Raw genomic sequence first — 16,840 nt, 5'->3', positions numbered from 1 at the left:
CAACACCAAATTTTTATTGGATAATGCATAACGTACACGGGTCGTTGTGAGGTCAGGAAGTAAACTTTCCTCCTTTTAATCAAGTAGTCAGCTAGCTAATTCCAGAAACCCTTTTGACAAAGAAGATGGCTAAAAGAAAAAAAGATGAGGAGTATTGTACTTTTCATCAGGAATGGACAGAGGAATTCTGCCTTTGTGGAGAGAGCAGGTTCTACAGTGTGTCTAATATGCAATGATAAAATTGCATCGATGAAACGGTCAAACATAAAGCGGCACTTCAACACACGCCATACTACATTTGCATCGAAATATCCATCAGGGGACAGCAGGAAGAAAGCATGTCAAGAGCTACTGTGCAGAGTGCAAGCTAGTCAGCAGCAACTCCATGTTTGGACCCAACAAGGTGACTGGAATTCAGCTAGCTTTGCTGGTGCTTTAGCAATTGTGAGAAATGGAAAACCATTCACAGACGAGGAGTATGCCAAAACATTCATGCTTGATGTTGCCAATGAACTTTTTGACAACTTTTCAGATAAAGACAAATAAAGATAATCAAACAAATAAATGACATGCCTCTGTCAGCAAGAACTGTTCACGATCGTACCATCATGATGGCAAATCAAATTGAGGCAACGCAAGTAAAGGACATAAATGTAGCACCATTCTTTTCTCTTGCTTTGGATGAGTCAACAGACTATAAGCCATTTTATCCCAGTTCAGCGTGATTGCAAGGTGTGCTGTCGGTGACACACTACATGAGGAAAGTCTTGCTGTTTTGCCTATGAAAGAGACAACAAGAGGGGAGGATTTATTCAAGTCTTTCACTGAGTTCACTAAAGAAAAATATCTGCTTGACCAGGCGGTGGCGCAGTGGATAGAGCATCGGACTGAGATGCAGAGGACCCAAGTTCGAGACCCTGAGGTTGCCAGCTTGAGCAGGGGCTCATCTGGCTTGAGCAAAAGGCTCACCAGTTTGGACCCAAGGTCGCTGGCTTGAGCAAGGGGTTACTTGGTCTGCTGAAGGCCCGCAGTCAAGGCACATATGAGAAAGCAATCAATGAACAACTAAGGTGTCATAACAAAAAACTGATGATTGATGCTTCTCACCTCTCTTCCTTCCTGTCTGTCTGTCCCTATCTATCCCTCTCTCTGACTCTCTCTCTGTCCCTGTAAAAAAAAAAAAATCTACTGCCCTGGCCGGTTGGCTCAGCGGTAGAGCGTCGGCCTGGCGTGCGGGGGACCCGGGTTCGATTCCCGGCCAGGGCACATAGGAGAAGCGCCCATTTGCTTCTCCACCCCCCCCTCCTTCCTCTCTGTCTCTCTCTTCCCCTCCCGCAGCCAAGGCTCCATTGGAGCAAAAATGGCCCGGGTGCTGGGGATGGCTCCTTGGCCTCTGCCCCAGGCGCTAGAGTGGCTCTGGTCCCGGCAGAGCGAAGCCCCAGAGGGGCAGAGCACCGCCCCTGGTGGGCGTGCCGGGTGGATCCCGGTCGGGTGCATGCGGGAGTCTGTCTGACTGTCTCTCCCCGTTTCCAGCTTCAGAAAAATACAAAAAAAAAAAAAAATCTACTGATGGATAAACTTATTTCGGTGTGTACTGATGCTGTTCCGTGCATGATGGGGAAAAACAGAGGATTCGTAGTGCTTCTTGATGAACATGAAAAGAGACCCATCCTAAGTTTTCACTGCATTCTACATCAGGAGGTACTTTGTGCTCAGATGTGTGGCGAGCAGCTTGGTGAGGTGATGTCGCTGGTCATTCGGGTGGTCAATTTTATTGTTGCCTGAGCTTTAAATGATCGCCAGTTTAAAACACTGCTGGCTGAAGTTGGGAATAATTATCCTGGTCTGCTTCTGCACAGCAATGTGCGTTGGTTGACAAGAGGGAAGGTGCTCAGCCATTTCGCGGCTTGTCTGAGCAAAATCCGGACTTTTTCTGAAATGAAAAACGTCAAGCATCCTGAGTTAGCTAACACTGAGTGAGTGGCTCCTGAAGTTCTACTATCTCGTAGACATGACTGAACATCTGAACCAGCTCAATGTGAAAATGCAAAGCGTTGGAAATAGTCTTATCCCTTCAACAAGCATTGTTTGCATTTGAAAAAAAACTGAAACTCTTCATCGCCGACATTAAACAGGTCATTTACTACACTTTGAAAAACTGGGAGTTTTAAGATGCATGCACAGCAAGTGACCCTGCTCAACATCTTTATCTCCAGCAGCTAGCGGGCTTCACATCTAATCTCCTGCAGTCATTCAAAGCGTGCTTTGGAGAATTTCGTGAGAGCACTCGTCTTTTTAAGTTCATCACCCATCCACACGCATGTGCAGTGAATAGCGCCGACCTGAGTTACATCTCTGGTGTCTCCGTAGAAGATTTTGAGCTACGAGCTGCTGACCTGAAGGCCTCAGACATGGAGGTGAATAAGTTCAAGTCATTGAATGAAGATTTGGAAAGACTTGCACGACAGCAAGCAGAGTTGGCGAGCAAACACAAGTGGGGAGAAATGAAAAAACTTCAACTTGCGGACCAGCTGATTGTCAAAACTTGGAACGCGCTTCCTATCACATACCACACACTGCAGCATGTGAGTATTGCTGTATTGACAATGTTTGGATCTACGTATGCATGTGAGCAGTCTTTCTCACATCTAAAGAACGTTAAGACCAACGTATGATCACGTTTAATGGATAGAAGTCTCAACGCCTGCATGAAGCTTAACCTCACCACCTATCAACCAGACTACAAAGCCATCAGCAAAACCAGGCAGCACCAGAAGTCGTATTAATGGTAAGAAGTACTTTATTCATTACTGGTTAGCAATAGCATAACAACGTCATTAAAAAGAATTCAGAGACTTATTGTACTTTAAAAGTGTTGGTCTTACATAAAATGCACACAATTACTTGTATTTAGTGTTAAACATATTGTATGGCTCTCATGGAATTACATTTTAAAATATGTGGTGTTCATGGCTCTCTCAGCCAAAGGTTCCCGACCCCTGTTTTAATTGACTAATTTTAGAGAGAGAGAGAGGAAGGGGGACAATGACATTGATTTGTAGTTCCATTTCTTTATGCATTTATTGGTTGACTATTGTATGCGCCCTGACCTGTGAATCAAAGCCACAACCCTGGCATATCAGGACCACACTCTAACCAACTGAGCCACCTGGCCAGGGCTAAAACCTCCACTTAAAGAGGAGCAAACTTAAGTACAGTTTGGGTGATGATCACAGGATCACAGCTTTGCAAACAGGGCTGCCTGGCCTCCCATGCTGACCCTGCACAGGTTCCCCAAAGCTAGGTAGTCATGGGCTGGAAACCCAGCATGGCCACCTGTCCCCTGAATCCCAAACCCCAGGCCACAGCTTCACTTCCTCTCCATTCTGTCTTCTCACTGACCTGAGATAACTCCCCAGACTCAGCAGATTTCCCTGGAGCTTTGCTCAAAATACCTGCTGCAGGTGAGGGTGCAGCTGCAGCTGCTGAGACAGCATTGGGTAGCCAGATTCCCAGAGGTCTCCCTTGGGAGGCTCAAGGGGCTGGGCATGGGATCAGCCTGGACACAGCCCTCTTCTCACAGAAGGTGCCAGTATGGGAGCACGTGGGTGCATGTGACTCACCCTGGCTCTAGGTTCCTCTCTGGCCTCCTGGCCTTTGAACTACAGCGAACTTCCTCATGTCTGTACTCGTGAGCTTGGCCTCTGGGGACAGGGCCTCGTGAGCAGAGCCAGCAGGAGGGGACCCTGCCTCTGTGCTTCAGAAATCCCATGACTGCGGCAGAGTACTGCCTTGAGACTGGCCCAAAGTTGGGGGCAGGGAAATTTGGCTTCCACTGGTTCAGGATCAGACTTTGTCCTTGCCTCTCCCAGCTTCCAAGCATCCATTGTTGTCAGCTCCTTCCAGAAGCACCATCCTCTCTGGTCCTTTAGGGTCATCCCCATCTCAGACTCTAACTTAATCCACCTGCAAAGTTCCCTGTGCCACATAAGGTAACATATCCACAGGTCTCTTTGGGGAAGGGATATTATATTATTGATGACAAAGGGTAGACAGAAACTTGGTAATGTCTTTGCAACTTTCTTTAGATCTAAAATTATACCAAAATTAAAACATTGTTTAAATAAAAACAAGAATTAGGATATCATTATAAAAAAATTCAAGCAAAACATATAAAGCAGTAACTCAAAGTCAACCATAACCGCCGCCCCAAGATCACTGTGGCCAACGCTAGGGGTTTATCCTTCAATTTCCTGTCTGAGTTTATAGTAACATGCATACTTCTTTTTTTGTGTGTGCGACAGAGACAGAGAGAGGGGCAGACAGGGATAGACAGGAAGGGAGAGAGATGAGAAGCATCAATTCTTCGTTGCAGCTCCTTAGTTGTTCATTGATTGCTTTTTATTTGTGTCTTTATGGGGGTGGGGGATGAGGGGGGAGCGCTACAGCAGAGCAAGTGACCCTTGCTCAAGCCAGTGACCTTGGGCTTCAAACTAGCGACCTAGGGGCTCAAGCAATCAAGCCAGCAACCACGAGCTCAAGCTGGTGAGCCCACCACTCAAGCCAGATGAGCCTGTGCTCAAGCCAGCGACCTCGGGGTTTTGAACCTGGGTCCTCTGTGTCCTGGTCCAATGCTCTATCTACTGCACCATCACCTGGGCATGCTGCATACTTTAAAAAAATTTTTTTTTTCATTGATGTGAGAGAGCGACAGAAAGGAGAGAGAAAGAAGCATCAACTTGTTGTTCCACTTAGTTGGTCCATTTAGTTGTACACTTCATTGATTGCTTCTCGTATGTGCCCTAACCCCTGACCAGGGGGGAATCAAACCTGCAACCTCCATGTGCCGGGATGGTGCTTTATCTACTGAGCCATGTGGCCAGGGCCTGCATTACTTCTTTTAAAAAATGTAATCACATTGTGCATGATTTCTCTAATTTTTTCACCTAATGGCATATGGTAGACCAGTGATTTTCAACTGCCAGCCCATGGATCAGTCTGTCAGAAATTTTGTGCCAATTTGTCCACCTTGATGTATGAAGATTATAGACCCAATTATCTTAGTCAAATTTTCTTATGCTCAAGGTGATTTCTGCCTTAGCGGTTCCCGAAATAATTCTCCTATTTTCACTGGTCCCCAAGTATAAAAGGTTGAAAACCACTACCTTAGGTGACTTGCCACGTCTGAGTCACTGTTCCATGCTCCCCAGCTCCCAAGCCATGTGAGCTCTCTGCTCCCCTCTGGCCTCGAAGTCAACTCCCTTGCTCACTGTGCTCCAGCCACACATGCCTGCCCTGGGCCTGGGTTTCACCCTGCTCCATGGCCACCTGGCCTTTGCACGTGCTTTTCCTCGCTGAGAACACCCTCTCCCTTACATCCTCTTCCCTCCAGTTCCCCCTCACCCTCCTGGTCCTGACTGGAGCGTTCCCACTTCAATCAAGTCCCTCCACACCCCCACCCCAAAAGGAACTGAGGGTACCCCACCTGTTCAGGTGTGGGTGTGAAGTCGTTGTCCCAGGACCTCTGAGTCTCACTGAATATGATTTTACACCTCTGTACCTCAGTATCCTGACCCATAAATTAGGGGTGAGTAGTGTCACATCAGATATAAGAGCCCCCAAAACAGTGGCAACTCACAGTAGGCAAAGTGCTCCGACACTGGGTGGGTCAGTGGCATAAGTAGTAAAGAGGATGATGGAATGGATACTCCTCCCCATTAGTGAAGACTTCTTGACTAGAAGTCACAGAAACACTAAGTTGCAAAAGTGAATAATACTGGGTTCATGGCTTCAGGTATGCCTTGATCCAGGGACACAACCATCTCAGAAACCTGTTTCTTGCCTCTTGTGTCCCTAGGGTGGCTCTTTTCCAGGTAGTAATCCCAACTGACATAGGTAACCCCAGCTGGGGTGGGTCCTGGTTCCTGCTCCACCCATGGTCATGCCCAAGGACATCTGGACAGCTCCAGAGACCTTAGGTTCTGTGACAGAAGTGGCAGGACCCCTTTCACCCAGTCATTTTAGGGGGCTGAAGTGTCCTGGAACCAGATAGACAGGTCCCAAGAATCATGAGTGGCACAGTGGGTTGGAGGAGGGGGCATAAAGAGACCATCAAATCTCTCATAGACATTTCCTAAGCACCAAGACCATAAGACCACAGACCAAGAGGGAGCTAGAGTCCAGCTGCCTCACCTCTGCTATGACCCGTACCCACTTGTCAGATCCCACCCAGGTCTTGCCTCTGGGAGAAGGTCTAGGCTGGGGCTTGGGATAGGAGTAATCCAGCTGGCCCTGGGCTAGGGTCCAGGCCTGAAACACCACTAGACCTGGAGCCTCTGAATCTTACAACCATACCCTCTGCCTGCACCAGGTATTTTGTGCCAAGCTCCAGGCCTCATCCTGTGGGAATCTGCTGAATCCAGCTGAGTTATATTCAAAGAACAGAGGTGGAGGCCAGAGACACAGGGAAGACAAAGACTGGGGGGTGGGCCAGCACTCCACACCTTTATCCCACTCCCACCTGGTGATTCCACTAGACTAGGGCCACCATAAAAGGTGCAGTGCCTGCTATATGCACTTTCTGCAGGCCTCAGTGCCTGCTGCATACACTCACTGTAGATAGAGTACAATGCCTGCTGTAAACGTTCCTGTAGAAAGTACCTTCTGTAAACCCTCCTTGCATGATGCAGTGATTTCTGTAGATTCTGTACAGAATACAGTGACTGTTGTAGGTACTCCTTGGAAGGTTCAATGTCTACTCTATGAACTACTTGTAGGGTGCAGTACCTACTGTATATACTCTCTGCAGGACAAAGTATCTGTTGTATAATTTCTATAGGATGCATTGCCTACTGCATACATTCCCTACAAAGCATAATGCCTGTTGTATATGCTCCATGCAGGATATAGTGCCTGCTGTATGCACTTTTTGCAGGGCACAATGCCTATTGTATGCACACCCTGCATAGTAACAGTTGCTGGGGCTTCAGGAACAAGGCACTTCTGAGGAGAATGCAATTTTACACTTTGTGGAGTCCTTGGGCCAAGCCTGATTTACTTCTGATGACCCCCCCCCCAAGTTCCAGTCCATGGCTTGGTACATAATCAGTACTCAGAAAAGAGTGCCTGCTTTTGCTGCCCCCCCCCATCCTCTTTCCAGCGATGTCCAACCTGGTTCAGTCTTGTCAAGGCCATGACTGCCTCCATCGATGCTAATCCATTGTTCCACTGGTCCACATCTTCATCTTGCCCAAAAAGGCTCTACCTACCTCCTCCCAGGAGCCTTGTGCAGCCTCTGGGACCCCACAACCACCTTTCTCCTCCCCCTGCCCCTTTCTGTCCACACTCACACCCTATGACCTCATCCATGACACTAAACACCCCCCCGTGTGCCAAGGACACCCATGTGTCCACCTTCTCCCAGACATGACCCCTGGACTCCCAGCCTCTTCTTGGTGACCCACAGAGGTCTCACTCTAGAGCAGTTCAGAAATGACTGCTGGGCCCTGGCCGGTTGGCTCAGTGGTAGAGCGTCGGCCTGGCGTGCGGGGGACCCGGGTTTGATTCCCGGCCAGGGCACATAGGAGAAGCGCCCATTTGCTTCTCCGCCCCCCCCTCCTTCCTCTCTGTCTCTCTCTTCCCCTCCCGCAGCCAAGGCTCCATTGGAACAAAGATGGCCCGGGCGCTGGGGATGGCTCCTTGGCCTCTGCCCCAGGTGCTAGAGTGGCTCTGGTCGCAACAGTACGATGCCCTGGAGGGGCAGAGCATAGCCCCCTGGTGGGCAGAGCCTCGCCCCTGGTGGGCGTGCCGGGTGGATCCCGGTCAGGCGCATGCGGGAGTCTGTCTGACTGTCTCTCCCCATTTCCAGCTTCAGAAAAAAAGAGAAGAAAAAAAAAAAGAAATGACTGCTGGATTCACCCTCCCCCCACTCACCAGCTGCCTCCCTCAGTAAATGGGGCACCTCCCTTTACCAGCCACTCAGGCCAAGCTCCTACCTCATATCTTCCCAACACTTCCCCCATGGGATCCATCAGCACTCCTGCAGACTTCACTCCCAAACAACTGGGAGCCACCCACTGCTCTCACCTCCATCCACATCACAGGCTCAGCCTCTACCCAGAATGCCCACTTCTGCCTCTCACCACTTTTCTGGCCCCCTCAGAAACCAGGAGTGGCTTTTCAAAGCTAGAGCACACTCTTCCACCTCCTATGGCTTCTTCCTGCGTCTGACCTCATCCCCTCCTCCACTCAGGCAACTTGTTTCAACCCACTCCACCTCTTGACTTCTTATTCTCTTAGTCCAGCCTCAGGGCCTTTGCACTTGTTGTGCCCTCTGTCTGGACTGCCCTTCTCCCCACTTCCTGTGACCATTGCCTTCCTGCTGATGTCCCCCCAATCTGCAGTGGGCCTGGGCTATTTCCTCTAAGCACCTGATCATAAAGTGAGATAATACCCACCCACGGGCTGCCTCCTTTACTAATATGACTGGCTAGGTAGTTCACCACTGTATTGGCACATAGTAGGTTTGCAATAAATGTTGAAATAAATGGCATTGGGTGGCTCTGTTCCGAGCTTCTCCAGACTGGAGGGCAGACAGATCTGGACCCCAACCCTCTTTCTCCCTGTAATCAGGTCTGGGAGACCCATGGTGGGCTTCCAGAAGGAGACACTCAAGCTGAGCCTGGCCAAGGCTGGGGCAGAGGAGCAGCCCACCCATTGCCTCCTCGGTATCCCATCTCCTCAACCCACCTACCAGGGAGCATTGTGAGTGCCAGTGAGGAGCTAGGGGAGGAGCTTGCAAAATCCCTGTGTGGGCAGAGGGGGAGGGAGCATTGGGAAGGGTGCTATGGTCAGAGTCCTGGAGTAACCCTGATCTCGCTAGTCCAGGCAAAGAACTAAAGTTTACCAGAAAGGGTCTCTGTGGTCCTCTTGCCCTAATGGGGAAATTGAGGTCGGAGAGTGTGGGGCCACCGCTACGCAGGATTGGGACCTCTGGACCCAGGTCTGGTTCCAAAGGCGCGGCTCACAGTCCGGGGGCCGGCAGGGAGGGCAGGAGGCGGGGTGGGGCGCGTCTTGTGGATGACAGCATGCCCGGAAATGCGCCGGTCGGGATTGGGCTCTCCACCGCTCACACCCAACCCCTGGGGCTGATCTTCTCCCCAGTGCGTTCGGGGCCCTGTGCTTGGGGTGGCCAGGACTTGGAGCGGAAATCACAGGAAAGAAACTCAGGCGCGCCAGCTCCTGAGTAGGCTGACCAGAGAAGGGGGCAGTGACCAGGAAAGGGGACCATCGCGGGGTAGGATCTGGACGCCGGCTGAGACAGAGCCCCAAACTCCCAGAACTGGGACAAGGCAACCTCGACCTCGGTTCGCTCACATTCCCTGGCCTTGAGCGTGGCGCCTGGAATAGCAGCCCCAGGGTAGGGGTAAGGACCGCCAGTACCCTCGCGGCTCTCCCGCCCTGGGCTTTCTAAGGTCACCGGGACATGGACTCTCAGACACCAGACCGCAGTTCTGGGGTGCCGAGGCCTGCGTGGATCAATCCCCTGCCACAGATTCGCGCAGAAGAGCCCCACAGCCGCGCGAGGGTGCAAGGGGCCATCACCCCTCCCGACCCCGGCCTGGGCACGCCCTGGGAGACCGGGTGGAAGGGGCCTTCCCAGGCTCCCCTTGTCCCTCTCCGCGGGCCCCACCTTTTCCGCTCATCCTGGGGCAGTCCAGAGAGCCAGGACGCACCGCCAGAGCTCTGTGTCGCCGGTAAGCCCCTCTTCTATCCCCACAGTATCCGGGTTCGCTTTTCCTCCCCAAGTCTGGGTCCGGTAGTACTGTGGAGAGGGGAGGGCGGTGAGGCAGCAATCCCCAGGGTGCAAGAAAGCTCATCCTCACTTCTTCCTGGGGAAACTGAGGCCCAGAAGCGTGGCTTTCCCTGAGATCACACCCACAGTACACAGTCAAGATTTCAGCCAAAACTGGGTGTAAGTGTCCTGCTCTTTGGGGAGAGAGCCCTGGGGAGTGGGAGGGTCGTCTTTCTGGCCCTTTATTTTTCATGCCTAGACCCCCACCTCAGCCAGTGCTGAGTCAAGAGTGAGTGTCAGAAGGCCAACCCTCCTCTGCTATCTTTGCCTTCCTCTCTAACTTCCTGTTTCCTGGGCCCCACAGGGCCCTGAATTCAGAAAGGGGCTGAGATGCAATTAGCAGCACAGCCTGGGGGTGGGGGGTGGTGGGAGCGCTCACCTGGTGGTTTCCCCATGTCCAAATGTCAGAGCCAGGAGGGCCTGAGATATAGGGAAAGAGGCTCAAGAGGGGTCATGTAGCCTGACCAGGTGGTGGCCCAGTAGATAGAGCGTTGACCTGGGGTGCTGAGGACCCACATTTGAAACCCCAAGGTTGCCAGCTTGAGCACAGGCTCACCAGCTTGAGCATGGGGTCCCGGATTTGAGAATGGGATCATAAACATGACCCAGTGGTCACTGCCTTGAGCCCAAAGGTTGCTGGCTTGAAGCCCAAGATCACTGAGTCCCAAAGTCTCTGACTTGAGCAAGGGGTCACAGCAGGCTGTCCTCCCCCCCCCCATTGAGGCACTTATGAGAAGAAATCAGTAAACAACTGAAGTGCGCAACCAGTTGATACTTCTTATCTCTCTCCCTTCCTGTCTGCCTATCTGTCTGTGTCTCTCTCTTGCTAAAAAAAAAAAAAAAAAAAAAAAAAAAGAGGGGCCATGGATGCAGTGGGACCTAGCCTTCCCCCACCTGGTGTCCAGGAACTTGGAGGCTGGAGGACTCCAGCTTGTCCTGCATGTCCTTTGGGCACTGCTGACTGCTGGGCTCCCTGGCTCTGGCCCAAGTAAGGACTCACAAGGTGGCCACTTCCCTCCCCCTTTCTCCTGTCAATGTCATGGTCATGCAGAGGGTGTGGATGTCAAGTGGCTTTATTTTTCTCCTAAAAGACTGGAAAATAGTCCTGGGTAGACAAAGTTGCTAGCCCAGCCCCACCACCCCAGCTGTCTCCCTCTTTTCTGCATCATCCTCATCAGGGGCCCCTTTCTCATCACAGACCACCCTGGTGTTCCATCCCATACCCTCTGTTATAAAGCCATGAGGTCTGGCTGGGCCAGGGTCAGGTCATCCCTCCCTGCTCTCCCCAATCTGGAGACTCACTGAAGGTCTGGGAGCAGAGGGAGCTCTGAAGGGACCTGGTCCCTGAGCCAGTGCTCACCGGCTACACCCTCTTCAGGGTCTGAGTCCTGGACTGACCACAGCTTCTTCTGCATAGATGGGGAAACTGAGGCCTGGGAAGTGGAGTAGCTGGCCCCTGGCCACACAGGAAGGTCGAAGCAATGATGGTGGAGAGAACCGTGAAGGGCCCTGACCCTGGAGACATTTGTGCAATATCCTGGAATGATTTGTTCTGTCATTAGACACTGATTAAGCACCTACTGTATGCATCATAGAATAAACAACAACAACAAATAATAATAATAATTCTTTGAGCTCTTCATCTCTATCCCAGGCTCTGTGCCTCCCGTTTTTCTTACTTGACCCAATAAACCTCTCAAAACTTTTCTGTGAATGTATTATCACTGCATGTTTCAGAGATGAGAAGGAAGGCTCAGAGAGGTTAAGTTACTGCCCCAAATTACACAGGGCAGAGCTGGGATTCAATCCCTGGCCTGCTGACGCCTCCACTGCAGTGACTTCCTCTGCTTCCTCAGACCCCACCCCCTCTGGAACCTGCTCTTCCTGCTATGGACCCTCCTGAACTGTGGTTTGGGAGGCAGTGCTCAGGTAAAAGGGGACAGTAGTCCAGGGAGCATTGGGCATAGGGACTCAGCAGCCATGTGGGGGTGGCAGCCTCCCCCCCAGGCTAACAATGCTTCTCTCTCACCAAGTAGGGTCCAGGAGAGTGGACACCATGGGGTTCCTGGAGCCGCTGTTCCAGCACCTGTGGGCAGGGGATCTCCGTACGCAGCCGGCGTTGCATCTGGTAAGCAGAGTGGGACTGTGGGGCTTGTCTGTGAAGGGGTTCCTGCCGCTCTTCTCCTGCCAGTTAGGCCCACCCCCTGACCAAACCCTTGGCCTGCCCACACATGCTGTACCTTTTAATACCACTGATCTACCTGGAATGTTTGGCAGGGCTGGTGGGGGTAGGGGAAATTGGTATATGTGAAGGGTGTGCAGGTGGGCTCTGGGAAATGGGTTACTAGGAGGCCTGACCACACTTAGGCCACCCTGTTTCCCAGGGAAGAGATATGCTGGGGGGACACCCATGAGTACCGCCTCTGCCAGTTGCCAGTAAGTTCTGTCCGCCTCCCAGACCTTCTCATCTGTTCTGAAGCCCTCCTGCTTCCCCACTCATGCCCCCAAATATGTTTTCCACCCTGCCAGCTTTTCTGGACCCCCCTGAGGCTATCCCAGCCTCTGACCAACCCATCCCTGTCCCCAGGACTGTCCCCCAGGGGCCATGCCCTTCCGAGACCTCCAATGTGCCCTTTACAATGGCCACCCTGTCCTAGGCCCCCAGAAGACTTACCAGTGGGTGCCCTTCTATGGTGGTGAGTAGCCTGCACTCCTGATGGTCCAGAGAGAATAACTCAGAGTTGCAGGAAGAAGAAGATGCTAAGAAGGAAGGGGAACTTGGAGGGTTATAAGGAGAAGTAGGCATGAACACTTGGGCTTTGAAGGATATGTAGGAGTTGGTGAAGTGAAGGGTAAAAGTATGTGTGAGGTGTAAAGCAAGCCAGAGGGAGGCAGGGTCTATTCTGCACAGGGCAAACCACCAGACTGGGGATTTGCTCAGAGCTGTATCTAGAAGCCAACAGTTCTCAAACTTATTCCTGTTGCAGGAACTGTTCCCATATTGAGCTGAAAATAGCAAGTTATATAACTGTGTGCCCAGGGCAGCATGACTTCAGACTTAAAGAAGACAGGTAGTTTTAGACACCACAGTGGAGGCAGACACAGATAAGTGTAGAATGGAGAAAGTTCCATCCATAAATCTCATGGGTTTTTTTTTCTTTGCCCTAAGAATTGGCCCACCAGGACCAGTTAGAGCTCCATTCTAGGCAGTGTTAGCCAGCCAAGCTCAGGGAAATGGGAGCTTGAGTGGGAGGAGCAGGAATTAGGGCTACAGGCTCCTGTGCATAAGCGGACTACTGTCCATCATGCCCTGCTGCCAGGCAGAAGGGAAAACTGAGTCCCAGGGAGGGCCAAAGACACACCCAGCCTATGTGGGACCCATCAGCCCTGAACAAAACACTTTTTACTGGGCACCTGCTGGGTGCAGTTCTGCTCAAAGCTGAGCCTAGATAGAACCATGTCTGGAAAATAGTAGGTGTTCAATGAGTACTTGTGGAATGAATGAATGAATGAATGAACGCAAGCCCAGGATACTTTCCTGGGAGAATCCCAGGAAGCTGGAGGCAGAATGCCTAGGTCCAGTCTTGGCTCTGCTTCAACTTCGATGTGCAGTTTTTGGCAGAATCTCTGGGGCTCATCTGGGGAGCCTCGTGGGAAGGTGGCTGTAAATAAATACAGAAATAAACACTCCCCGGTCCACTCTTTTCTTTCCGCCTTTAGCGCCCAACCAGTGCGACCTCAACTGCCTGGCCGTGGGGCATGCCTTCTACCACAGCTTTGGCCGTGTCCTGGACGGCACTCCCTGCAGCCAGGGTAGCCAGGGACTCTGCGTGGCTGGCCGCTGCTTGGTAAGACTTCTCCAGGCCCCGCCCTCAGACCGCATTTATTAAGTTCTAGGACCCGCCCTCTCTCCGAGCCCCGCCCTCCCACTGGGCCACACACCTCAATAGGCTTCACCTCTCCACCTTAAGCTTCTCTCCAAAGCCCACCCTCAGGTCCTGCCTAAGCTCCCCGCCTTTTTTAAAAATGAGAAGCGGGAGAGAGAGAGAGAGAGAGAGAGAGAGAGAGAGAGAGAGACTCCCCCACGGTCCCCGACGGCCAGCCCCCTACTGGAGTAATGCTCTGCCCTTATGGGGCCGTTGCTCTGTTCCTCGGCAACTGAACTATTTTAGCAGCTGAGGCGAGGCCATGGAGCCATCCTCAGCCCCTGGGGCCAATTTGCTCCTAGTGAGCCATGGCTGCGGAGGAAGAGAGTTAGAGAGAGAAGGGAGAGGGGAAAAGGTAGAGAAGCAGATAATCGCTTCTCCTGTGTGCCTTACTGGGAATCGAACCCACGACATCCACACGCTTGGCCTGGGCGATGCTCTACCGCTGAACCAACCGGGACAGGTCTGGCCCCCATTCCTTCCTTTTGTTCCATAGTCTCTCCCTTTTCAATTGGCGGTACCCCTCCTTAGGCCCCACTCCAGGTTCCTCCCTCTGGGCCCACCCTTTTACTTCCAGTCCCATGTCTTTTATTTCAGGCCTCCCTCACCCTCGTCTCTAGGCCCAGCCTCCTAATTCTCAGAGCCCCGCCCCCTATCCCAGGTCTAGGCCTGGGGTGGGGCAAGGGATCTCTGTAATGTGTCCTCCCCACCCCTTTAGAGCGCCGGCTGTGATGGTTTGATGGGTTCGGACGCCCGCGAGGACCACTGCGGCCGGTGCGGCGGCTCCAATGACTCGTGCCTCTTCGTGCAGCGCGTGTTCCGTGACGCGGGTGACCACTAGCCCCACCCTTTCTAATCTCCTAGAGCCGGGAGCATGGAAATTGAGTTCCCGTGCTGATTGGGTAGTCTGTGGCACAGCCCCCTATCGTTCGCCATTTTGATTGGTCAAAGCTAGATTGCCCCGCCCTTCCCAGAACCCATGGGTTCTAAGTCTTGCTGCCTCATTTAGGTGATAATCGTAACTCCAAACGTTTACGGGGCTTTTTGGTGTACCAGGCTAACTTTAGCTGCTTTAATCCTCAAAGCATCCGTTAAATACACCCCCACACGCACCCCAACACCCTCCTTCCCTCCCGCCCAGGAGCGTTCGCTGGGTACTGGAATGTGACCCTGATTCCCGAGGGCGCCAGACACTTCTACGCCTCCCATCGGAGCCGCAACCACCTGGGTAACGCTGAATCAGAGTGGGGAGGGTGCCCTGCTGGTCGCCCAAATGGAGTCGGGAGATTGAGGCTGGAGGAGGGAGACACTAATGTCGGAAGGTGGGAGGGGCGGGTTTCAGAGATCCCGAGCTGACGTTTTCTTTGCAGCGCTGATTGGGAGCGACGGGCGCTACGTGCTCAACGGCAACAGGGAGGTCAGCCCACCCGGGACCTACGAGGCAGCAGGCACCCGCGTGGTCTACACCCGCGCCGCAGGGCCAGAGGAGACACTGCGCGCGGCTGGACCCACCTCCCAAGACCTACTCCTGCAGGTGCGTGTTGGGCCTTCAGGGCACGGCTGAGCAAGAGGTGGTAGTGGGAATTAAAGGATCTAGGAGAGGCTGGGAGCAGAGGGAGTACGGCAAGATAGAGAGTAAGAGTGAGGAGGCTATAAACAGAGAATCAGACTGGCCAGGCAGGGGTAGAGGGTCAGAGGAGGGAGGCTAGGGTAGAGAATCAGAGGGCAAAGCAGGAGTAGAGTCAGGGGGGAGGCAAGGCCATCAGTTCCAATTTCGGGTGCTAAATGTGTAACCTTCCCCCCCAGGTTTTCCTGCAGGAGCCCAATCCTGGCATTGAATTCGAGTTCTGGCTCCCTCGGGAGCGATATGGCCCCTTCCAGGAGCAGGCACAGGCCCTGGGCTTGTCCTTGAGGCAGCCACAGCCTCTGGAGGTGGAATCTCAGTCCCCTGAGCCCCATGAAGCCCTGGTTGCTTTCCCCACACGGACCCCATACCCCACCCCAGGTGAGGGGGGTACAGCCAGGGTGGGGACAAACAAGGAGGTAGGCCTGTGCTCTAACTGTACCACCTCACAGATCCCTGCCCACCCTGTCCTGAAATCCGTGGTCGTGCCCACCGGCTGCTCCACTATTGCCGCAGTGACTTTGGTGAGAGAACCTTTTCCTCAACCCTCACCTGGCCCCTAAAAGACCTGAATTTGTCTCCTTTCCTGCTGGCATCTGACCCTGATTTGACTTTATTCTTGACTGCTTGACCTGACTGAAACTTGAACCATTCTTGCCCTAATTTGATCTGATCCTTTGTTCTAATTTGACCTCTAAGTTCTCATTGGTCCTGATCTGATTCTGACCCCAGTACCCTCTCCACAGTCCCCAGAGCCCCTCCCCATGTCCCACCTAATTCCCGTTTCCCTCATATGGCAATGACGTGCATGGATGAGTGTCCAGTCTGGACCATCCAACTGGCCTCAGCACCACCCTACCCACAGTGTTCCGAGCTCGAGTGCTGGGCCTCCTCCGCCAGGCCCAGGAGACCCGCTATGAGGTGCATGTGCAGCTTGTCTACAAGAACCGCTCACCACTGCAAGCCCTCGAGTATGTGTGGGCACCTGGCCGCTGCCCCTGCCCACCAATGGCCCTCCATCGAGAGTACCTGCTGGCTGCCCAGCGCCTTGTCAGCCCCGATGGCACTCAAGACCGGCTGCTGCTGCCCCACGCTGGCTATGCCCGGCCCTGGAGCCCTGCTGAAGACAGCCGTGCACACCTAGCTGCTGCACACTGCCCTATCTGAGCCCCCAGATGCGGCCCCACCACACAGAGCAGGAAAGACATGCCTGATCAGGCTCAAACTCAACCTATTTCACCTCTTGCCCTGACTTCCAGGAAGCTCAGAAATATATCCCACCACAGCTATGTGACTTTCCCTCACACACACTTATGCACCTTTGTACGCAGTCAGATCCACTGTCACATGTAGGCAGGCACTGATGAGAACACACTGAATTGCTTCTTCAGCTCTTATTTCCTCTCTCACCCTGGCTGCTAGGAAACTCATAACTAT

General features: G+C 52.7%; 2 protein-coding genes across 3 annotated transcripts in view; one reads left to right on the top strand and one right to left on the bottom strand.

Annotated features, from left to right (window-relative positions):
* Positions 1–9,804, bottom strand: part of PLK5 (polo like kinase 5 (inactive)) — a 23,996-nt gene extending 14,192 nt beyond the window's left edge. The window contains exon 1 of one of the 2 annotated variants that reach the window (XM_066342520.1): positions 9,692–9,804. The gene's annotated coding sequence lies outside the window, so the exon portion shown is untranslated. Of the gene's footprint in view, positions 1–3,402; positions 3,498–9,691 lie in introns of those variants that run through there. The other variant, XM_066342526.1, reaches the window with a different exon arrangement.
* On the top strand, positions 8,937–16,840 carry ADAMTSL5 (ADAMTS like 5). The gene is made up of 13 exons (XM_066360193.1): positions 8,937–9,161; positions 9,409–9,755; positions 11,710–11,782; positions 11,890–11,981; positions 12,238–12,289; positions 12,441–12,549; positions 13,574–13,701; positions 14,498–14,609; positions 14,921–15,007; positions 15,150–15,313; positions 15,586–15,784; positions 15,856–15,927; positions 16,269–16,840. Exons 1-13 carry the CDS (start codon positions 8,937–8,939, stop codon positions 16,568–16,570), a joined length of 1,962 nt encoding a protein of 653 aa, XP_066216290.1. The 3' UTR covers positions 16,571–16,840.

The sequence above is a fragment of the Saccopteryx leptura genome, chromosome 1, assembly GCF_036850995.1.
Source record: "Saccopteryx leptura isolate mSacLep1 chromosome 1, mSacLep1_pri_phased_curated, whole genome shotgun sequence".
NCBI classification, from domain to species: Eukaryota; Metazoa; Chordata; class Mammalia; order Chiroptera; family Emballonuridae; genus Saccopteryx; species Saccopteryx leptura.
Note: the sequence above shows the minus strand (reverse complement) of the source record. Positions and strands in the feature narration are given on the sequence as shown.

Coding starts and splice junctions, on each gene's coding strand:
- ADAMTSL5 (XM_066360193.1), top strand. CDS start 8,937: ATGGGGAAATTGAGGTCGGAGAGTGTGGGGCCACCGCTACGCAGGATT. Junction 13,702..14,497: donor GCGTGGCTGGCCGCTGCTTG/GTAAGACTTCTC, acceptor CCACCCCTTTAG/AGCGCCGGCTGTGATGGTTT. Junction 14,610..14,920: donor GCGCGTGTTCCGTGACGCGG/GTGACCACTAGC, acceptor CCTCCCGCCCAG/GAGCGTTCGCTGGGTACTGG.